The following is a 24,986-nucleotide window of genomic DNA, read 5'->3' as shown; positions in this document are numbered from 1 at the left end:
TAAATAGACCCAGATAAAGGAGGAAGTATCGCGGAAAGGTAAGGCATCTGTGGGACGTTGTTCTTTGTGGAAGTGGCTGTATATCGGTTGCTGGGCACAGAGTGAAACGTCATTCAGCTAGAAGTGACTCTTTCTCGGTCTTTGCCTCTGTGTGTGGGTGTGTGGGTGCAGTCCCTTGTTGTCCCTGGACAGGAAGAGGTTCGGGCATCTCAGGCTTGTCCCAGCTATTCACTCTTAGCTCCAGTAAAGACGCTGGCTGTCTCAGGCTTCTTCCCGGCAACCCAAACTTGACAGGTGGCGCTGGTGGTCTTTGGTTCATCCCAGTGGCTCAGTCTTTCTCACACCTGTGACAGGGGAACACAGCAGGGAGGCGGCCATTTTTTTTCTCTTTTTTTCTTTTTCCCTCCTTTTCTCTCCCTTATTCCTTCTGACCAGAATGCCTGGGTTTAATAGGGGGTAGGCTGACAAGGTACAAGTGGCCAACCAATATCAGCTATTTGGTCCAAGCTGTCACCAGTGATGCTGGGGATTGGCCTCTCCTGGCCTGCAGTGATGGAGAACAGAGCGGCATCCAAGGGAGGGGCGGAATGCCATAGAACATTCCGATCCAATAAGTGCGACAATTAATTAATATTGAGGCTGCAATGGCTTTCTGCAAATGGGATAACAATACAGAAACAGAAGAGACAGCCGTGCTGGAATTTGGAGCATAAAACAAACTGCTGGAGGAACTCAGTGAGTCAGGCAGCATCTGCGGAGGGAAATGAACAATAACGACATTTCGGGTTGAAACCAAAAGTGAGTGATAAAATTTCGCCCCACAGATGCTGACTGGCCCACTAGGTTCCTCCAGCAATCTGTTTTTGCTACAGGATACCAATGCATTTGCCAAAACAAAATTCATTCGATTCATGGTTACATCAAAGGAGAAAACATTAGAAAACATGCTTGAATTTACAATTAAAAATTGAGCATGAACTGGCACTTTCCATGAGAAAAATTCTCACGTTAGTTCCAATGTTGGGCAGGAAGGGTGATCTTTGTTGCACAATCTCTCATCATGATGAAAGCTGACACTTTTGTTGTTAATGAAGGGACTGGGCAAGGCAGCAGAGGTCACTGCTGCAAATTGGCAATTGAGTTGAGCTTATAGGACTTGGTATTACAATCCCTACTGTAATCGGCACCTTCTTAATCTCTTGAGTGTGGGTAGGGGTAAAGACTTCATTGGGGTCATCAGGTGGGCACCCTCCTTCCTTGGTGTTTCGTTGATAGGCCCACGACACCTCCAGAGGGCTCAACAGCGATACCTGCAGTCCCAGGTACGCACCCCTGAATGACAGAGTGAAACGTCATTCAGCTAGAAGTGACTCTTTCTGTGAGACCTGCTGCTTTAGAAGGTTCCCACAGAGTAACCACAAAGAAAGTCCAGCCCTGGCAATATATGCACACATGATGGTTTTAACATCACACAGGCACAGAAAATGTCCCCCCACCCCCCACAATTTTTTTGTTTAGTTTAGTTTAGATTAGAGATACAGCGCGGAAATAGGCCCTTCGGCCCACCAGGTCCGCGCCGACTGGTGATCCCCGCACATTAACATTATTCTACACCCACTAGGGACAATTTTTACATTTACCAAGCCAATTAACCTACAAACATGTACGTCTTAGGGATATGGGAGGAAACCGACGATCTCGTAGAAAACCCACGCAGATCACGTGGGGAACGTACAAACTCCGTGCAGACAGCACCCGTAGTCAGGATCGAACCCGGGTCTCCGGCACTGCATTCGTTGTAAGGCAGCAACTCTACCGCTGCGCCACCGTGACCGCACTGAAGGAAACTACCAAAGTCCATATTTCTACCTGATGTCAATCTGAAAATCTTAGCACAAAGTATGTTTTGTACCACTGAACTCTAATCCCTGCACCTTGACACTGAACATAGAAACATAGACATAGAAAATAGGTGCAGAAGTAGGCCATTCGGCCCTTCGAGCCTGCACTGCCATTCAATATGATCATGGCTGATCATCCAACTCAGTATCCTGTACCTGCCTTCTCTCCATACCCCCTGATCCCTTTAGCCACAAGGGCCACATCTAACTCCCTCTTGAGGCAGAGAATTCCACAGACACACCACTCTCTGTGTGAAAAAAAACGTTCTCATCTCGGTCCTAAAAGACTTCCCCCTTATCCTTAAACTGTGACCCCTTGTTCTGGACTTCCCCAACATCGGGAACAATCTTCCTGCATCTAGCCTGTCCAACCCCTTAAGAATTTTGTAAGTTTCTATAAGATCCCCCCTCAATCTTCTAAATTCCAGCGAGTACAAGCCGAGTCTATCCAGTCTTTCTTTGATAAAACAAAGGATGGATTTTATTGTGAGGCATGTGGGCAGTATAAGGTGGTGCTTTGCCCACGAGCTTCTTCCTGCTAGTTCCTGCTCACAGTTATTGAGTGGGTTGCCTACCGCCCACACTCGCTGCCCACGTTCCCTATTTCCAGGAACTCACCTGCGCTGAATCACCACGGTCCTATCGCAGTGGGCCCCAGGCTGTTGCAAGGTTCCCATGCCATAGGCCGACCACAGCTCGTCCAGTCCACAAACGCCACCCAGTAAAGTACCGTCCCCCAATATTGACATTTGCAGGCATGTGAGCGAGGTAAAAAAAAAGAGGAACAGAGCCGAGCGCTTGTGCGAGGTGTACAGCGGGGGTCAAAAAACTGGAAAATGTACACACACAAATTACTAGTTTCAAGCCTCTGTTAGTGCATTTCAAAGTAATAACGGACATCACAAAATAATGTGAATGTCACTGTATAATAATAACATTTTGAAGTAAATACGCACATTAATTGATAATCAGCGCAAAAAGGTGGTAATTTCTGCTGTGTTTTATATTTTAACCCTGTCTTAATTAATTTAGTTATATAATCTTGCACATGAATTTAATATTTACTCATTACAGTTCCACCACTGATTTTCTGCCACTCTTGGTTCCAGAGCTTTGCTGGTTTATCCAGCTGTCCAAGGAAGTCGGCTATGGGTATAGATGTGCTGGCTCCAGCTGGGCTGGAGTTCCAGAGCCCCGGCCGCAGGTTGCAAATTCAACCCATCGATCGGCCATGGAAGTCCCGATGAGGTCGAGATTGGCTGCCTTGCCCAGCCTAGGTGCCACATTTTTGGGGAGACTTTCAGGGCGCGGGGGATTTCTCGTGGAACGCCTAGCGACCTCTAGCGGAACCTTAGTGCTCATTACAAGTCTACACATCGTTTCTTTTCTTTTTTTTTCCAATCCGATTTCTTCGTTGGTAAACGCGATTTAGGCAAAGTGAAAAACCCGGAAATCATGCAAAAAGCAGGGTAAAAGGATTTTAAAAATGCAAAAACGCGGAAAATTCACATGCCTGCATTTGGAAACATATTGAAAATTAAAATAAAAACTAATTTTAAATTTTGCTGAAAATTATAAAGTAAAACATTATAAAGTGAAAATGTTGCTGGATTGGGGATTCCCAGGCAATATCTTCCCAACACTAAAAGAGTCCCCAACTTTTGCCTCATTTTTTGGGATTTTGCTGAAAAATTTGCTGAAAATTATAAAGTAAAATATCTAACATTTAAAGCAATTCAATAAACCACTTCGGCCCACCAAGTCCGCACCGACCAACGATCCCCGCACATTAACACAAGCCTACACGCACTAGGGACAATTTACACCTATAACAATGTGGGAGGAAATCGAAGATCTCGGAGAACGTACAAACTTCGTACAGACAGCGCCCTTAGTCGGGATCGAACCGGCGCTGCAAGCGCTGTAAGGTAGCAACTCTACCGCTGCGCCACCTAAAGTTGATTAAAAATTGATTAAATGTTAAAGATATTTCATACACCTCAGAGAAATCAATATACTCTTATGGTATTATATTAATAATAATAATAATATATTCCTTTATTTGTCCCACACCGGGGACATTTACAGTGTTACAGCAGCAAAGTGGACAGCAAGAGATCATTCATTATAAATAAAAGATACATAAATTGCCATCAGTTTTCTGTGTGTTCTTAGCTGTTATTGTTGACTCGTCTGCTGGGAGCAGTGCTGGTTGTGCAGTCTCACAGCAGCGGGAAGGAAGGACCTCCTACATCTCTCCTTCACGCACTTGGGGTGAAGGAGTCTGTCACTGAAGGAGCTACTCAGTGCAGTGACAGTGTCCTACATGGGGTGGGAGTCGTTGTCCAGCAGCGATGTTAGCTTTGCCATCATCCTCCTCTCTCCCACCGCCGGCACTGAGTCGAGGGGGCAACCCAGGACAGAGCTGGCCTTCCTGTCCAGCTTGTCGAGTCGCTTCCCTTCCGCTGCTGAGATGCTGCTGCTCCAACACACCACTCCGTAGAAGATGGACGATGCCACCACCGTATTGTAGAAGGTCCTTAGGAGTGCCCCCTGCCCTCCAAAGGACCTGAGTCTCCTTAGCAGATAAAGTCTGCTCTGGCCCTTTCTGTATAGCGCATCGGTGTTTTCGGTCCAGTTCAGTTTATTGTTGAGGTAGACACCCAGGTACTTATAAGAGTCCACCCTCTCGATGTCCATTCCCTGGATGTTCACCGGTGTCGGGGGGGACCTGGCTGCGCCTGAGGAAATCTACCACCATCTCCCTGGTTTGCCCCACGTTGATCCGGAGGCAGTTTCGCTGGCAGCAGTCCACAAACTCCTTGATCAGTTCTCTGTACGCCCTGTCCTCGTCGCCCGCGATGAGGCCGACGATGGCAGAGTCGTCAGAGAACTTCTGTAGATAGGAGTCTGCAGAGCTGTGCCTGAAGTCCGCAGTGTACAGGGTGAACAAGAATGGCGCTAGCACTGTTCCCTGCGGAACCCCAGTGCTGCAGACCACCCTGTCCGAGACCAGGTTGAGGAAACACAGTGTAGGTAAAATCGACTGGATTTGAAATCTTGCCGAAGGCGTTTATGTTGGGTCCATAATATCTTTATGATTGTTTTACTCTCTGAGCAGAAATACCGAAAAATGGGGGTGACTTATGGTGACTGATGAATATAGAGGACTTTTGATTAGTGAAAGGGATAGAGTGGATGTGGAGAGGATGTTTCCGCTAGTGGGAGAGTCTAGGACCAGAGGTCATAGCATCAGAATTAAAGGATGTTCCTTTAGGAAGGCGATGAGGAGAAATGTCTTTAATCAGAGGGCGATGAATCTGTGGAATTCTTTGTAACAGAAGGCTGTGGAGGCCAAATCAATAGACATTTTTATGTTAGAGATAGATAGATTCTTGATTAGTACAGGTGTCAAGGGTTATAGAGAGAAGGTGGGAGAATGGGGTTAGGAGGGAGAGATAGATCAGCCATGATTGAATGGTGGAGTAGACTTGATGGACCGAATGGCCTAATTCTGCTGCTATCACTTATGAACCACATGTAAATTGAAAGGATATGTAATTTGAAAATAAATATTCAGGTCTTTCTGATGTGGGAAACAAAGTTTATCAGAGAATTTGAGTTATTTGGTGAAAATGAATACTGGCTGTAACTGTATGTAAATGCTATTATTCATAGACTGATAAATTGAATTTTGAGAAGCACAGATTTCAGATTTCAAGGCATTGAGTTTGGGGGTGACCTAAAGATTAATGGTCACTGGGATTATGGGGTAAGAGGGACATTTTAAGGGAGCAAAAGTCCAGCAAGCGTTGGAAGTGTTTCCATGGTTCCCACTTCCACGGAACCCAATGTTTTGACAGCCCCTTGATTGTATTATTGGGGGATTCCCAGGCAACCTCTTCCCAACACTGTAAGAGTCCCCAACTTTGCCTCATTTTTTGGGATGTTGCTGGAAATTTAGCTGAAATTTACTGTTGATCATTAGTTGCTTTTTGAAAGGTAGTAGAGAGCCACATTCTTGAACTGCTGCAATCTTTCGGGTGAACGTATTCCCACTTGCTCTTGGGTTGCAAGGTCCAGCTTTTTGTAACAATGATGATGAACAAGTAAAGAACATAGGTATCACAAAATGCTGGAGTTACTCAGCGGGACTGGCAGCATCTCTGGAGAGAAGGAATGGGTGACGTTTCAGGTCGAGACCCTTCTTCAGACATGTGACGTTTCGGGTTGAGACCCTTCTTATTTTTCTATACAAGTAAAAAAACATACAATTCCAAGCTAGGCAAATGATTTAAAGGGGAACATGTCGGCAGTGGTGCACTTCTTGATGGGGGGAGGTCGCGCGCTCAGGAGGTGCTGGTACACTAGCCCAGGGAGTGATTACACTGCCTTTTGTACATAGTACAAACTGCAGCTCGTGTGAGCGGGTGGGGAAGCGAGTGAATGTCATGGGTGGCGGAGGGTGTTGGTGGTGAGGGAGGGTGACGGCAACATCACTGAATATCAAATATAAATAGTTTCGTTCTCACACTAAAAATGGTCACTGCCTGTTACTTTTCGTGGGGCGAAAGTATTTACATGTCAGCCCATGTTTCAATACTGTTTATATCTTGTTGCATGTAGGCCTGAGGGCTGCTACATTTGCTAGAGCTGCAAATGAAATTGAACATTGTGAATCATGAGTGAACATCCCCAACCTTGGCCTTCCGATGGGGGAATCGGCCATTGATGAAGCAGCTAGGATATGACCTTGAGGAGCTCCTGCCGTAATGTCCTGGGGATGAGATGATCAGCCTCAGAATGCTCGGACCACAGCCACTGGAATGCTTTGGTCTTGATGCTCACTTTGACCCGTGTTCCCTGATCCCACACTCCGTCAAATATTGTCTTGATATCAATCGCAGTCACTCCCGCCTCACCACTGGAATTCAGAATTAGGCCATTCAGCCCATTGAGTCTTCTCCACTTTTCAATTATGGCTGATATACACCGCTGAGCCAAAACATTATGACCACCGACAGGTGACATTGATTATCTTGTTACAATGGCACCTGTCAAGGGGTGGGATATATTAGGCAGCAAGTGAACAGTCAGTTCTTGAAGTTGATGTGTTGGATGCAGAAGAAATGGGCAGGAGTAAAGACCTGAGCGGCTTTGACGAGGGCCAAATTGTTCTGGCCAGACGACTGGGTCAGAGCATCTCTGAAACGGCAAGGCTTGTGGGGTGCTCCCGGTCAGCAGTGGTGAGTACCTACCGACAGTGGTCCGAGGAGGGACAAACCACAAACCGGCGACAGGGTGTTGGGCGCCCAAGGCTCATCAATGCGCGAGGGCAACGAAGGCTGTTCCGTCTGGTCCGAACCGACAGAAAGTCTACTGTGGCATAAGTCCATTTTAATGGTGGTCATGGGAGGAATGTGTCACAATACACAGTGCATCGCACCCTGCTGTGTATGGGGCTGCACACGGAGGACCAACAGCATATTAGGCAGGTGGTCAGAATGTTTTGGCTTGTCAGGTCACAATGTTTTGGCTCATCAGTGTAATTTTTCCCTCTCAACCCCATTATCCTGCCAACTCCTCACAATCTTTGAAGTCCTTGGTTGGACCTCCATCACACATGCTGCATGGTGCAGTACAGATGGGAATAAGGGATGTCTTTTTAATCATTTCAATAGAAAGAATGATGGCAATGTTTTTTTGTGCAGCATATTTTTGGACACAAAGGAATTGAACTTAAAATTCAAATCATTTGTGATTCTGTTTCCCAGTTTTGTTAAATCTGTTCTGTGTTTCCAGATGAGTAACTCACAAACAAACAATGGCTGCAATTGATGTAATTAAACAAATAGAAGTATTTAATGACAATAGGTGCAGGAAGAGGTCATTCGGCCCTTCGAGCCAGCACCGCCATTCAATGTGATCATGGCTGATCATTCTCAATCAGTACCCCGTTCCTGCCTTCTCCCCATACCCCCTGACTGCGCTATCCTTAAGAGCTCTATCTAGCTCTCTCTTGAATGCATTCAGAGAATTGGCCTCCACTGCCTTCTGAGGCAGAGAATTCCACAGATTCACAACTCTCTGACTGAAAATGTTTTTCCTCATCTCAGTTCTAAACGGCCTACCCCTTATTCTTAAACTGTGGCCCCTTGTACTGGACTCCCCCAACATTGGGAACATGTTTCCTGCCTCTAACGTGTCCAATCCCTTAATAATCTTATACGTTTCGATAAGATCCCCTCTCATCCTTCTAAATTCCAGTGTATACAAGCTTAGTCACTCCAGTCTTTCAACATACGACAGTCCCGCCATTCCGGGAATTAACCTAGTAAACCTATGCTGTACGCCCTCAATAGCACGAATATCCTTCCTCAAATTTGGAGACCAAAACTGCACAGTACTCCAGGTGCGGTCATCAAATGGGGAATCTGGGTTTGAAAGGGCAGGCAGAAGCAGGCCTTACCTGACGAGCACTGTCGCACTTCCTCACGAGTCATGATGACAACAGTCTTCAAGCACCAAAAGAAGTGAAAATAAAAACGTTTTTCACAACAGTTACTTTCAGCTTTAAGCTAATGCATTTGAAATAGTCTACTGGATTAGAAGTGCTGGAATAACTCAGCAGGTCAACTCTGGAGATCACTGAGAGGTGTCGTTATCAGGTCTTAAGTGATAGGTGCAGAATTAGGCCATTCGGCCCAGCAAGTCTGCTCCGCCATTCAATCACGGCTGATCCATCTCTCCCTCCTAACCCCATTCTCCTGCCTTCTCCCCATAACCCCTGACATCCATACTAATCAAGAATCTATCTATCTCTGCCTTAAAAATATTTATTGACTTGGCAACATTTCTATTGATGTTGTGGCTCGAGACCCTTCTTCAGAGTGGGATTGGCAAGTTGCCTATGATTGAATATTACTCCAGGTCAAGATGGCATTCCATTGACAACAATGGAATGCCATTGACTGAACATTGGCTGAAATTACCCACGACCTCAAAACTGCTGAGAGCAGAAGCCAAGATAGCTGGGGAAACGCGTTTTTTAATATCTGCTGTGGAACTCAACAGGATAAGGCTGCACTCTGCTGACGTGGGTTTCACGTCACGCACCAACTCGCAACTACTGAAGGCCAACACCAAAATATTTAGGGAAAACTCCAGTTAATTTTCAGAGAGGAACTCATTATGTGGGGATTTGACCAAAAAATTCAAGAGCCAAAAAACCACAACTTCCTCCCCACAGAGGGAGGAGCCGGTGCAAAAATAGTAACTGGCTTCCTGTTACTGGCACATAAAAAACCCTGCATTGAGCCTCCAGGACAAAAGTTCACTGACTGCGAGCTGCACCAGCCATGGCTAACCTTGACACGACAGTTCGGTATTCAGGCATCGACTTTCCGGGGCACCTGCACACGCTGAAATCTTTAGAGTCCGCTCAGAAGTTCACGTTTCATGACACCGACGCATTGATCGTTACTTATCCCAAATCAGGTAAGAGCACCTGAGTGCCGGCTACCTCTCCTCACCACTGTTCATGATTTGTCAAAGGTGTGAACATCGCTGGCAAATGTCAATGGGGAGTGGGGCAAGATGTGCAACTCGTGAACAAGGGCATTTCTGAGCAATATTTTCTGTGTTTCTCCTGCTAACAATGTGCATCATGACCCTGGAATTAAAAATGTAATTGCACAGTAGCAAGTTCAAAGTATTCCACGTTGTCAAATGTAACTCTTAAGCAGGGCTCCGGACATGTCCCGAGCACCTTAGATGACATTTATTCACAAAATGCTGGAGTAACTCAGCAGGTCAGGCAGCATCTCGGGAGAGAAGGAATGGGCGACGTTTCGGGGGGCGAGACCCTTCTTCAGTCTCCAGCATTTTGTGACTAAATACCTTCGATTTGTACCAGCATCTGCAGTTATTTTCTTACACTACCTCATCTGCAGTTACATCTGCAGTTACTACCTCAGCTTACACTACACATCTGCAGTTATTTTCTTACACTATTATCTTTAGATGAGATAATACCTCCACCTTTGCAACACTACCATTGTGGGTTATATATCAAATAACGACGAGGCAGAGCACAGGAAGGAGAATGAGAACCTCATAACCTGGTGCCAAGGCAACAACCTCTACGTCAATGTTCGCAAGACAAAGGAGATTGTGTGATCGACTTCAGGAAGCAAAGCTGCACATACATTGATAGCATTAAATAGAGAGAGTCGAAAGCTAAAAGTTCTTAAAATAAATATCACCAACAATTTGTCCTGGACCAGCCACATCGAACCTATGACTATGAAAGCACACCAATGCCTATACTTCTTTGGAAAGTTTGGCATGTCCCCAGCAACCCTCGTCAACTTCTACAGCTGCGCCCTAGAAAGCATTTTATTGGGATGAATCACAGCTTGGTTTGGGAACAGCTCCATCCAAAACTGCATTGTGGACACATCCTAGACCATCACCCAAACCAACCTCCCTTCCAATGACTCGATCTACATTACACGCTGCCATGGCAAGGCCAGCAGCATAATCAAGGACTAGGTCACTCCTTCCCCCCCCCCTCTCGCTTCAAGAACGAGGATCAGAAGATTGAAAACGCACACCTCCAGATTCAGGGACAGTTTCTGTTATCAGGCAACTGAACAATCCTCTCCCATCTACCCCATTGGAGACCTTTGAGTGATCTTTAGTCGGGCTTTATCTGTACCCTGTATCCTTCATCTCCGCACGGTGGGCGGTGTGATTGTAATTATGTCTAGTCTTTTCATTGGCTGGTTTGCTCGCTACAAGAGCTTTTCACTGTACCTCGGTGCACATGACAATAAACTCAACTAAACTGCAATAATGAATACAAATTACTTTTCCGCAGGCACCACATGGATGCAGGAGATTCTCACAATTATTTACAATGATGGGAACACACAGCTTGCGAGCACCACCCCAAACTGGCTTCGGACTCCATGGATTGAACATTACTACTGTGAGAATGTTGTGATGAACATGCTACATCAACGGATCCTCACCACACACCTTCCCTATCACTTCCTCGCCAAGTCTCTCAAACAGTCCAATGCAAAGGTAGGCAAACTCAGTAACTAGTGTGACGATGTAGACACAGAGGCTGCAGATGCTAGTATTGATATCGCTTAATTGGTGGGGGGGGGGGGTTGCCAGGTGTAACAGGATAGGGTAACAAATTGTTGGAGGAACTCAGCAGGTCAGGCAGTGGCTAGACACAAAACGCTGGAGTAACTCAGCGGGACATGCAGCATCTCTGGAGAGAAGGAATGGGTGACGTTTCGGGGTCAAGCAGTGGGGAAGGGGAAGGAATGGTCAACATTTTGGCTTGAGACCCAGCCTGCGTCAGGACTGAGAATATTGAGAGGAGGTAACCAATATGAAGAGCTTTCAGAATTAAAGGACGTTCTTTTAGGAAGGAGATGAGGAGACATTTATTTAGTCAGGGGGTGGTGAATCTGTGGAATTCTTTGGCACAGAAGGCGGTGGAGGCCAAGTCAATGGACATTTTTAAGGCAGAGATAGATAGATTCTTGATTAGTACGGCTGTCAGGGGTTATGGAGAGAAGGCAGGAGAATGGGGTTAGGAGGGAGAGATAGATCAGCCATGATTGAATAGAGGAGTAGACTTGATGGGCTGAATGGCCTAATTCTACTCCTATTCCTTATGACCTTCAGTGGTGAGGCTGGCAAGCGATAGGTTGAACCAGGTGAGGGGGGATGAGGAGAAGATGGGGCCAGGTAAGAGGACGGGAGAGTGGAGGCAGAGACAGAGACTGGAAGGTGATGGGTGAAAGAAGTGCTGCAGATACTAGAATCTGATAGGGACGGGTGAGATGTGGGGCTGGATAAGGGAGGATGGATGGGCAGATGGAACCTGCTGAAAGAGGAAAGAAAATGGGTTATTGGGGGCTAGGGAGAGTGTTCACCTGTTACCCAGTTTCTTGCTCTTCCCCACCCGATTCCATCTCCCCATCACCCCTCCCTGATCTGGTTGCACTTGTCCACCTTCATTCCTCATCTGATTCTGGAATCTACAGTTCTTGGTTATCTCCACTCATCCATCTTCCGCCCTCTCTCTACGTGCACCCTCCTTTCTCCACCCCAAACGTCACCCATTCCTTCTCATAGAGCCATCGAGTGATACAATGTGGAAACAGGCCCTTCGGCCAACTTGCCCACACCGGCCAACAATGTCCCAGCTACGCTAGTTCCACCTACCTGCGTTTGGTCCATATCCCTCCAAACCTGTCCTATCCATGTACCTGTCTAACTGTTACTTAAACGCTAGGAATCGATAATCCCAGCCTCAACTACTTCATATGGCAGCTTGTTTCCCTCCAGAGATGCGGCCTGTCCCGCTGAGTTACTCCAGCTTTTTGTGTCCATCTCCTTTCTCCTTACCTGGTCGTCCAACATTCCCCTCTTTATCGATTCCACCCTTTGTTGCCAGCTCCTGCCCCGTCCCTTTCCCCTCTCACTTCTTTATACTGGCTATCTTCCCTCAACACTCAGTCCCACTACGCTGTCCTGACCTGAAATGTCAACTATCACTCCACCCCCACAGATGCTGCCTGACCCACTGAGTCCCTCCAGCAGTTTGTTTTTTTGTGTGCTTGATTTAGCACAATATTCCTGGTTTACAGCCCAAAAGACAAGAATTATTCAGAAATTGTCAACTTAAAAATTATTGCCCTTCTGTGTTGCAAAATAAAAGTGACCTTACATTCTCGCACTGTCATAACCAAACCAGTGTTTTAACTTCTGCTGAAAGGGTCACACAAGATCACACTGGAACCAACATTTTGTCTTATTGTTCTGCATTTATATTCCTTGACTGACAAGTTTTAAAACCTGTAATTATGTGACTCTTTTTAACCTGTCAGCCCTACAATCCCCTGACAATTCTGCACTTTAATTCTGGGCTCTTGAACATTCCCAAATCTAAAGCTCACTACCACTTAGGTCTGACCCCTCTCCTATTGCCATTGTGGAAGGTGCAGTTTGACAAAGGTTAAGGTAGCTGTTCAGCACATTGTGGAAACTGCAGTATGACAAACGTTAAGATAGTTGAACAGCACATTGTGGAAACTGCAGTATGACAAACGTTAAGATAGTTGAACAGCACAATGTGGAAACTGCAATGTGACAAAAGGTTGACAGTTGAACAGCACAATGTGGAAACTGCAGTATGACAAAGGTTAAGATAGCTGAACAGCACACCATCCTTTAGGCATTAATTGAAGCACATCAATGCTCCTGAAAGGTTTTCATTGACGTACCCCAATGTTTTGGGATGGGTATTCCTTGACGCACACTGCAAGGTTCTTGATATTGAAAATTAAATAACGGATTAAATAGCATGTAGGTTTACTTGTATTGGTGTTATTGCATTTGTATATTAATGCGTTGAGAAGGTATTGTTATTGATGATAAGAAATTAGAAAGCGCAAACAATATCAAGGATCAAAATCTGTATAAAATGTTGATGGGTGTGATTGGGATTTCAGAGTGGTGCAGTAACTGGGGCTGTGCTGCTCTCCTTGTGCACCAGTAAATAAAGTGTGTCTGGAGAATGAATGCAAGTTGTCAGAGTCCAGTTTAGTTTTAGTTTAGAGATACAGCGCGGAAACAGGCCCTTCGGCCCACCGGGTCCGCACTGACCAGTGATCCCCGCACACTAACACTATCCTACACCAACTAGGGACAATTTACACATACACCAAGCCAATTAACCTACAAACCTGCACGTCTTGAGTGTGAGAGGAAACCGAAGATCTTGGAGAAAACCCACACGGTCACAGGGAAAAGGTACAAACTCTGTACAGACAGCACCTGGAGTCGGGATGGAACCCGGGTCTCTGGTGCTGCAAGCGCTGTAAGGCAGCAACTCTATTGCTGCGCCACCGTGGCCGCCCAAATAGCTGATCGACGACAACACCATTTCCTTTCCCTATTGCACCCCCTCCTGTCAAAATGCTCTCCAAAACCTACACTCTCAATCAAGCTCTAGGTCATCTGCCTTCATCTCTCCTTGTGGTTAGGTATCAATATTCTGTTTGATAAAGCTCCTTACAGCATCTTTGAACATTTTTATTTCTGTTAAAAGTGCTTTACAAATGAAGTTGTGAGTTGAAGTTATATCATGTTGAGGTAAAGTTGGTGAAAAATGCTGTTTTGCAACACTACACTTTAACCCAATTATTAATTTGTGTTTGAAAATTAATCTAGATGAACTCGGCATGAATCATTCTCAGACACATCATCTTGCCTTACTATCACTTTCGTGGCTTTACTACAGAAATAGTGCATGCTGTTTCCAACAAATACTGGCTTCAAGAGAAACCATTTCATGGAGAACCAGACTCGGGCTTGATTGAGAACAAGACCAGGCTTTAAACATTGCTCAACTCAGTGTTGTTGTCCTTCCTCAGTTTTCTTTACAACCAAGTTTCATTTGATACATATCCCTCTAAACCTATTCTATCCATGTACCCGTCTAAATGCTGCTTAAACTTTGTGATAATACCTGCCTCAACTACCTCCTCTGGCAACTCGTTCCATATACCCATCGTGAAAAAAAGTTACCCCACAGGTTCCTAGTAAATCTTTCCCCCCTCACCTTAAACATATGTCCTCTGGTTCTCGATTTCCCTACTCGGGCAAAAGACTGTGCCTTTACCCAATCTATTCCTCTCGTGGTTTTGCACATCTATAGAAGACCACTTCTCATCCTCCTGCCATCCAAGGAATAAAGTCCTAGTCTGCACAACCTCTCCCTATAGCTCAGACCCTCGAGTCCTGGCAACATCCTCGTAAATCTTCTCTGCATTCTTTCCAGCTTGACAACATCTTTCCTCTGACATGGTGACCAAAACCGAACACAATACTCGAAATGTGGCTTCACCAATGCCTTAACCTTTGTCAATGTTTTTGCCCGTTGTATCAAATAAACACCATTGTTTAGTGAAGACTTACTTTGCCCATTTATGCAGGTGATTTATGTCGCAAGGAATCCAAAGGACATCATTGTTTCATTTTATCATTTCCACAAAATGGCAAACTTCCTACCCGAGCCAGGAACTTTTGGGGAATTTCTGGAGAAATTTGTAACTGGAGAAGGTATGCACTTTGATCCTATTTATTTGCGAAATATGATTTCAAAAGTAGGCACTTCAACCGTTGACCTATTCTGTAAATTTGTTTCTTTCAAGAAGGAAAAAATCCCATCCATTGCAAATGTCTTTGATTCTTGCCCAATAATGATGAGCTTCACATTTCCTGATGTCTGTGGAAATAATACTCACTTCAATATTTTTGCACAATTATAATCTCAAAGCATTGGAAATTGATATTTTTTTGCCCAAAGTCCAAAAGGCAAAGTCCAAAGTACATTAGTTTCATTTACTGATGAGAATGAGCATTCACAAGTCAAATGATGCCATTAAATATTTAGTGGGAGATACTCAAAGGAAGTGCATAGTCACCTAAATAATGAGAAGAGAATCTGTGGTTTACGAACAATCTTAATGCTGCAGTCCAAAATCCACAGCTAAATTCTAAACACTTTCCAACAATATAAACAGTTGGGAGGAAGGGTAGAAGGGAAATTATGAGAACATTTATCCATTGAGTAGCTGTTTATTTTGTTGAAAGCAAGTTGGACTTGCTTTATCCAAGTCACATACTTGGCTCAACTTGAAAAGCTACCAAAGTTCCAAGCCCAAATGCAGGCACAAGGGACTTGCCCAGCATGTAGATTTAGTACACCGAACTATAGCTGTGCAGAACTGCAATACTGACAAGTGCTGCTTAATTAATGAAGAATTTTTCGTGTTCTTGTCTATGTCTGTATGAAACTTTGCGAGTCTTCTAGGTACAACAGAAGTCTTTATTACATTAACTCAATGCTGGCAGCAAGGCAACTAAAATGGCTGCAACCACACAATCAGACTGCACACTCCACACTGTGTACAGCCAAGATAACTCTGTACAAAAACATCTCTCTTTGTCCTGTGCAGCGCCACCTGCTGCATGGGAAGAGCAACGGGTCCTCCCACCCCACACAGTCCACCAAACATCACAGAATTAAACGTTTGTTTGTTTCGGTAGGGAGAGCCCGATAGTGGAGGATTCTAAAACTAGAGGGCATAGGCTTAAGGCAAGAGGGGAGAGATTTAAGAGGCACATTAGGGGGAACTTATTCCACTCAGAGGGTAGTCCGGATCTCAAATCAGCTGCCAGAAGAAGATAAAGAAGTGGATGGAATTACGACAAGACATGAGGAAAGATATCCATGCAGAAGGGTTTTGAGGGCTATGCGCCAAATGTCAATGGACTAAGCCATGTGCCATCTTGATCAGCGTGTCCAAGGGGCCTGTTTCTGTGCTGTACAGCTCTCCGACTCTTATAAATATAATAAAGTTCTACTTCATAAGCTTCAAGACGGTTCAAAACATTAAATCCAAATCTGTTACTCTTTTATTTCAGTGAATTATGGATCATGGTTCGAACATATCAAAGAATGGATGAATCACAGGGATGAACACAACTTCCTATTTATCACTTATGAGGAGCTCACAAAGGTAGTAACTGACCATTAACTTGTTGCTTTTATTACACTATTTGACTATTTGAAAGATATTTTTGCAGCATTTGAATAGTTTCCAGCCTCAACTAGAAATATTCAACTTCAAGATGAAAATGGCAGAGTTCTGTAGTTTTTAAACAAACTCTCCCTCTCAATAATCTGTCAGCAGTCTACCACAATCCAGCCCGCCAAACTACAGCAGCTTTACTGTGGTCAGGTTTTTTTACAATAAATCATAACAAACCTCTTGATTGCAGGATTAATGCAGTGAGTGGAAGGAATGGGGTCTTGCATTGCTCCAACAGGGCTTTTGAAAGGACAAATATTGTCACTCAAACAAGATCGTAAGGTTGGTACTGAGAGCTAAAAGGCAGTCAATTACTGACGTGGTCGGCATCCCAACCTGGGACGATGCTGGGAATAGCATGTCCTGGGTGCCTAATGGCAGGAAGAGTGACAAATGTGGTCCAAGTCCCTCCAAGACACAGACCGACACGCTGGCATGGTCAGACAGGCCGGCGCAGACCCGCACAGACACACACACACACACACACAGACAGTCACACACCCGCAGACGCACGCACAGACACCCGCGCAGACACCCGCGCAGACACACGCACACCCTCACAGACACACGCAGATACCCGCGCAGACACACGCGCAGACACACGCACAGACACATGCGCACACCCGCACAGACACACGCGCACACCCGCAGACACACACACACCCGCACAGTCACACACCCGCACAGTCACACACCCGCACAGACACACGCGCAGACACACGCACAGACACACGCGCACAGACACATGCGCACAGACACATGCCCACACTTGCAGGAGCTTTGAAAGACGTTACCAAATGACACGAACCAAGAAGTTTGAGCATTAAGTGATGGGAAGTGATCACGTAGTGATCATTACCAGGTGCAACATCAGGAAAAGAACAATTTTCAATTGTGCACTGACAAGGCACTGTACTGTAGCTCAAACCAATAAAGGTCTTGGAAATGTTACATTGCACCTGGAACATAATCCAAGCATCTGAGAAAAAAAGTTAGAGAAATTCACAAAAATATGAAAATGCATTAAAAAAATTGATACAAATATTGGTGTTTTACTCGAAGGTAGACACAATGCTGGAGTAACTCAGCGAGTCAGGCAGCATCTCGAGAGTGAAAGAATGGGTGACGTTTCGGGTCGAGACCCTTCCTCAGTCTGAAGAAGGCTCTCGTCCTGAAACGTCACCCATTCCTTCTTTCCCGAGATGCTGCCTGACCCGCTGAGTTACTCCAGCATTTTGTGTCTATTGTCGGTTTTAACCGGCATCTGCAGTTTGTTTCCTACACCTGTTGTTTTACTCTCATCTATTATTTCCAACAGGATCTTTGCAAATCTGTCATAAAATTATGCAATTTCTTAGAGCATCCTCTTTCACCTGAAGCTGTAGACACAATCGTACGGCACTGCACTTTTGCAAGTATGAAAGAAAACAGCATGATCAACTACACACTGGTTCCTAATGAAATTATGGATCACCAAAAGGGAACATTCATGAGGAAAGGTGAGTGGAAATGAAAGGACTCAAACCGGAAAGCTCCAATTCCCCATGGCCTCATCATGACATGTCTTTGTCTTTTTGTGTCATTTAGGAGTGGTTGGGGACTGGAAGGAACATTTCACAGAAGAACAGAAGAAAGCTTTTGAAAAAAAATATCAGGAGCAATTGAGTGATTCCAACGTTGTGCTTGCCTGGACTTTATAGTGCTTGCCTTCAAGAACACACAAAGACACCAGAAAATATCTTCCAAAGTAAACAACCTAGCCCCTTAAGCATTCAATATGATTATGGCTGATCCACTCAGCCCCAAGCCAACCTTGCCCTCCAGTGCAGTCCATGTGGTGTTTTTAACCTTCTCCCCGTGACGGTGGGGAAAACCTCCATCTCAAATCAGGCATGCATGCTGGAAAGTTAATTGGCCATTGCAAATTGCCACCAATATGTAGGTAGGTATTAGAAACAGGGGGCGTTGAATGGAAGGTGGGGATAATTAAAAAGGATTAATATCGATGGGTAATGTAATGTAAAAGGGCAGTTGATGCTCAAAGACTCAGTGGGCCAAAGGACCTCTTTGACCAAGATGCGAGCCAGATTCAATCATGCCACAATAAATCAAGTAGCAATCGTGTACAAGACTCATGAATAACGGCAATGAATACAATAGTGAGGACATCATGTTACAGCTAAACTAAGTGTTCGTTAGGACACACTTGGTGCATTGTGTGCAGTTCTAGTCACAACATAGGAAGGATAAGATTAAATGAGAGAAAGAGAGAAAAGAGTAGCAAGAATGTTGCCTGGATTGGAGAGCTTGAGTTATCCAGAGATTGGATTAGCCAGGTCTGTTTCCCTGGAGCAAAGAAGACAGAGGTGACAATATTAGAAGCATATAACATTATGAAGCATAAACAGGGTGGATGGGCAGTATGATGGTAGGAGTCCAAAACCAGAGGGCATAAAGAAGAGGTTTAGAGGTCTGAGCGGTGTATCTTTCATGAAAAGAGTCATTGGTATCTAGAATGGGTAGCCAGAAGTGGTGATGGAGGCAGTAAGATTAACATTTAAGAGGCACCTTAACAGGTATTTGAATGACCAGGCTCTAGAGGGATATGAAATTAATGCAAGCAAATGGATTTAATACAGTTAGTCATGATGGTCGGCAGAGAGGCAGTGAGCTGATGGGCCAATTTATCTGTTGTAGAACATTCGGACTGTCCCAAGTACAATAGAATAACCATTTCCAAGAGGTGCTTAACCAATTTTTCATGATACTCAATGGCATTAAAGGGATGGATATCCTCATTCGCAACATCCTGCAATAGTTTGGAATCAGAGTGGGAGGGGGGGAGGGTGAATAGTGAGAGAAGAGTGAATGGTCCCATATACCATAAACCTAACTAGATCAACCACATAGCGACCTCTCACCTGCCTTTACAACAGAGAATTCTGGAACAAATGACTCAATCTCCTACCACCCAAGGCCTACCATCACCAACAGGGGAATAATTAGCAATAGGAGAACCACTCTCCACATGCCTTGATGAGCTGCACCTCCAAATAACACAAGCAGTTCCATGCCAGCCATTTGATCAGCCTCCTACAGTGTTCTCCATCAAATGTGTCTCAAACTCAAAATGCATTCCTAAGGTTCCTTCAAAAGCACCTGGAATACTCCACCATCTCAGAACACAAGATGTAAGAACACAAGGGCAGCACGGTGGCGCAGGGGTAGAGCTACTGCCTTACTCCACCAGAGACTCGGGTTCAATCCTGACTACAGGTGCTTGTCCGCAGAGCTTGAATGCTCTCTCCGTGATCTGCGTAGGTTTTTCCGAGATCTTCAGCTTCCTCCCACACTCCGAAGACAGCAGGTTAATTGGCTTGGTATAAATATAAAATTATCCCCAACATGTTTAGGGTCGTGTAAGTGTGTATGGATTGCTGGTCGGTGCGGACTCGGTAGGCCGAAGGGCCTGTTTCCGCACTGTATCACTAAACTAAATTAAACTTGCAAAATGCCCCTCTAAACTGCATGCAGTCCTGATATGAATAGCACTCTAGGAGTACCTCCCCACTAATGATGACAACAGAGCTCAGTTCAACATTCCATTGGAAATCATGATATGGGTATTGATTCCAGGAATCAAAGTTCATGAAGCTATTCTATCTACTATCCCCAAAAAGTCAGGTTTTTTTTTAACCAAGATTGTGAAAAAATGTTTAATCCAAGTTACAAAGTTATCAAGACTATGTATATAGATAACCACTGGCATTGTAGAATATTGCAAATCAGAATCAATTCAAGAACATGCAGGGAACCTACTGTATAATTCTGTGGATTTGATAATCGAGATCAGCAAAAACAAAATACTGCTCAACTATTTTTATGCATTTTAAAATAATTCCAATAAAGTGATTTTGCAGGACCTTGCAATGTATGTGCATGATATTAGTGATATACAAACATCCGTTTCAATATTCCCCCCATGTTAATTGCACCTAATAAGAGGAGATATGTGGGCTTTAGTATAGAAACATAGAAAATAGGTGCAGGAGGAGGCCACCCGTCCCTTCGAGCCAGCACCGTCATTCATTGTGATCATAGTTGATTATCCACAATCAATAACCCGTGCCTGCCTTCTCCCCATAGCCCTTGATTCCACTAGCCCCGAGAGCTCTATCTAACTCTCTCTTAAATCCATCCAGTGCTTTGGCCTCCATTGCCCTCTGTGGCAGAGAATTCCACACATTCACAACTCTCTGGGTGAAAAAGTTCCTTCTCACCTCAGTTTTAAATGGCCTCCCCTTTATTCTAAGATTGTAGGTTAATTGGCTGTAGGTTTGTAGTTTAATTGGCTGGATAAATGTAAAAAAATTGTCCCTAGTGGGTGTAGGATAGTGTTAATGTACAGGGATCGCTGGGCGGCGCGGACTTGGTGGGCCGAAAATGCCTGTTTCCGCGCTGTATATATATGATATGATATTGTGGCCCCTGGTTCTGGACTCGCCCAACATTGGGAACATTTTTCCTGCATCTAGCTTATCCAGTCCTTTTAGAATTTTATGTCTCTATAAGATCCACTCTCATCCTTCTAAACTCCAGTGAATACAAGCCTAGTCTTTTCAATCTTTCCTCATATGACTGTCCCACCATCCCAGGTATCAATCTCGTGAACCTACACTGCACTGCCTCAATTACAAGGATGTCCTTCCTCAAATTAGGAGACCAAAACTGTACACAATACTCCAGATGTGGTCTTACCAGTGCCCTATACAACTGCAGAAGAACCTCTTTACTCCTATACTGAAATCCTCTCGATATGAAGGCCAACATGCCATTAGCTTTCTTCGCTGCCTGCTGTACCTGCACGCCAACTTTCAGTGACTGGTGTACAAGGACACCCAGGTCTCGTTGCACTTCCCTCTTACCTAACCTGACATCATTGAGATAATAATCTGCCTCCTTGGTTTTGTCGCCAAAGTGGATAACCTCCATTTATCTACATTATACTGCATCTGCCATGCATCTGCCCACTCACTCAACCTGTCCAGGTCACCCTGCAACCTCCTAACATCCTCTTCGGAGTTCACACTGCCACCCAGCTTTGCGTCATCTGCAAACTTGCTAGTGTTACTTCTAATCCATTCATCCAAATCATTAAAATATATGGTAAACAATTGTGGCCCTAACGCTGAGTCTTGCGGCACTCCACTCGCCACTGCCTGCCATTCTGAAAAGGACCCGTTTACTGCTACTCTTTGCTTCCTGTCTGCCAACCAATTCTCTATCCATGTCAACACCCTACCCCCAATACCATGTGCTCTAATTTTGCTCAACAATCTCCCGTGTGGGACCTTATCAAAGGCTTTCTGAAAGCCTAGATACACTACATCCACTGGCTCCCCTTCATCCATTTTACTTGTCACATCCTCAAAAAATTCCAGAAGATTAGTCAAGCATGATTTCCCTTTCATAAATCCATGCTGACTTGGACTTATCCTTTTACTGCTATCCAAATACACCGTTATTACCTCTTTAATAATTTACTCCAGCATCTTCCCCACCACCGATGTCAGGCTAACTGGTCTCTAATTCCCCGTTTCCTCTCTCACTCCTTCCTTGAAAAGTGGGATAACATTAGCTATCCTCCAATCCACAGGAACTGATCCTGAATCCATTGAACATTGGAAAATGATCACCAATGCATCCACTATTTCTAGAGCCACCTCCCCGAGTACCCTGGGATGCAGACCATCAGGCCCAGGGGATTTATCAACCTTCAGTCCCATCAGTCTACACAATACTATTTCTCGCCTAATGTAAATTTCTTTCAGTTCCTCTACCCCCCTAGATCGTCTGTCCTCTAGTACATCTGGGAGATTGTTTGTGTCTTCCTTAGTGAAGACAGATGCGAAGTACCTGTTCAACTCTTCTGCCATTTCCTTGTTACCCATAATAGTTTCACCCATGTCTCCCTACAAGGGTCCCACATTTGACTTTGCTACTCTTTTTCTCTTAACACATCTAAAGAAACTTTTACTGTCCTTTATATTCTTGGTCAGCTTCCCCTCGTACTTCATCTTTTCAGCCCGTATTACCCTTTTTGTTACCTTCTGTTGTCCTATGAAAGTTTCCCAATCCTCTGGCTTCCCGCTACTCTTTGCTGTGTTACACATCTTTTCTTTTAGTTTTTATTCCATCCTTAACTTCCCTTGTCAGCCATGGTTGCCTCCAACTCCCCTTAGAATCTTTCTTCCTCTTTGGAATGAAATGATCCTGCGTCTTCCGGATTATGCCCAGAAATTCCTGCCATTGCTGTTCCACAGTCATTCCTGCTAGGATCCCTTTCCAGTCGACCTTGGCCAGCTCCTCTCTCATGCCTTCATAGTCCCCTTTGTTCAACTGCAACACTGACACTTCCGATTTAACCTTCTCCCTCTCAAACTGCAAATTAAAACTAATCATATTATGATCACTGCCTCCAAGCGGCTCCTTTACCTCGAATTCTTTTATCAAATCTGGTTCATTGGACAACACTAAATCCAGAATTGCCTTTTCTCTGGTAGGCTCCATTACAAGCTGCTTTACGAATCCATCTCGGAGACTCTACAAACTCTTTCTTGGTGTCAAGAACCAACCTGATTTTCCCAGTCCACCTGCATATTGAAATCCCCCCTCACCACAGCGGCATTACCATTGATACATGCCAGTTTTAACTCCTGCTGCAACTTACACCCTACATCCGGGCTACTGTTTGGGGGTCTGTAGATAACTCTAATTAGTGTCTTCTTACCTTTACAATTCCTCAACTCTATCCACAGTGACTATCTCGCCAGTGCCTACGTCACCCCTCGCAAGGGACTGAATTTTATCCCTCACCAACAGAGCAACCCCACCGCCTCTGCCCACCTGCCTGTCCTTTCTATAGGATATCCCTGAATATTAAGTTCCCATGCCCAATCCTCCTGCAGCCACGTCTCTGTAATCCCCACAATGTCATATCTACCAATCTCTAACTGAGCATGGTAGGCTGCTCTGGAAGGTTAGATCGTATGGGATCCAAGGAGAGACAGCTGAATGGATAACAAATTGGCTCCATGGAAGGAAGCAGAGGGTAATGGTGGATGGTTGCTTCTCAGACTGGATGCCTGTGACTAGTGGTGTGCCTCAGGGTTTGGTGCTGGGCCTGTTACTGTTTGTCATCTACATCAATGATTTGGATGAGAACATGCAGGGCAAGATTAGCAAGTTTGCTGATGATACAAAAGTTAGTGGTTTTGCAGATAGTGAAGATGGTTGTGAATGATTGCAGCAGGATCTGGATCGATTGACCAGGTGGGCAGAGGAATGGTTGATGGAATTTAATACAGAGAAGTGTGAGGTGTTGCATTTTGGGACGTTGAACAATGGCAGGACCTACGCAGTGAATGGTAGGCCTCTGGTAGTGTTGTAGAGCAGAGGGATCTAGGAGTACAGGTGCATGGTTCCTTGAAGATCGAGTCGCAGATAAATAAGGTAGTCAAAAAGGCTTTTGGTACTTTAGCCTTCATCAGTCAGAGTATTGAGTATAGAAGTTGGGAGGTCATGTTGCAGTTGTACAAGATGTTGGTGAGACCGCATTTAGAATATTGTGTTGTTCTGAGCACCATGTTATAGGATAGTCAAGCTTGAAAGGGTTCAGAAAAGATTTACAAGGATGTTGCCAGGACTAGAGGGTGTGAGCTATAGGGAGAGGTTGAGTAGGCTGGGTCTCTATTCCATGGAGCGCAGGAGGATGTGGGGAGATCTTAAAGGTATACAAAATCATGAGAGGTATAGATCAAGTAGATGCAGAGTATGGGAAATCAAGGACCAGAGGACATAGGTCCAAGGTGAAGGGGGAAAAGATTTAATAGGAATCCAAGGGGTAACATTTTCACACAAAGGGTGGTGGGTGTATGGAACAAGCTGCCAGAGGAGGTAGTTGAGGCTGGGACTATAACATTGTTTAAGAAACAGTTAGACAGGTACATGGATAGGACATGTTTGGAGGGATATGGACCAAGCGCAGGCAAGTGGGACTAGTGTAGCTGGGACATTGTTGGCCGGTGTGGGCGAGTTGGGCCAAAGAACCTGTTTCATGAATCTGACAACTAAGCTTCCAGAAGACAAGAAATTTAAGAGACATCTTCTCTATACATTGCTTTGTTCCTGTGAAAGTATACAGATGTACAGAGATCTGGAGAAAGGGATTAGCATAAATAGTGGCATGAGCTTGGTGGGCTGCAGGGCCAGTTTCTGTGCTCCATGTCTCTACACCAAGGAATATTTTTATAGGAGGCAAGGGATTAGTAGAGAAAAGCATTAAATAATTTTATGGACAAGGATAAATTGAGGCATCATAGCTTTATTTTTAGATATA

General features: G+C 44.8%; 1 protein-coding gene across 1 annotated transcript; it reads left to right on the top strand.

Moving 5' to 3' along the window:
* Window positions 1–9,259: 9,259 nt before the first annotated feature.
* On the top strand, window positions 9,260–20,467 carry sult5a1 (sulfotransferase family 5A, member 1). Its single transcript, XM_078401793.1, has 6 exons — window positions 9,260–9,398; window positions 10,783–10,991; window positions 14,927–15,053; window positions 16,422–16,516; window positions 17,907–18,087; window positions 18,176–20,467. The coding sequence occupies exons 1-6, from the start codon at window positions 9,260–9,262 to the stop codon at window positions 18,286–18,288; spliced, it is 864 nt and encodes a 287-aa protein (XP_078257919.1). The 3' UTR covers window positions 18,289–20,467.
* Window positions 20,468–24,986: the final 4,519 nt, after the last annotated feature.

This window comes from Rhinoraja longicauda, chromosome 6 (assembly GCF_053455715.1).
Source record: "Rhinoraja longicauda isolate Sanriku21f chromosome 6, sRhiLon1.1, whole genome shotgun sequence".
In the NCBI taxonomy this organism is placed as follows: Eukaryota; Metazoa; Chordata; class Chondrichthyes; order Rajiformes; family Arhynchobatidae; genus Rhinoraja; species Rhinoraja longicauda.
Note: the sequence above shows the minus strand (reverse complement) of the source record. Positions and strands in the feature narration are given on the sequence as shown.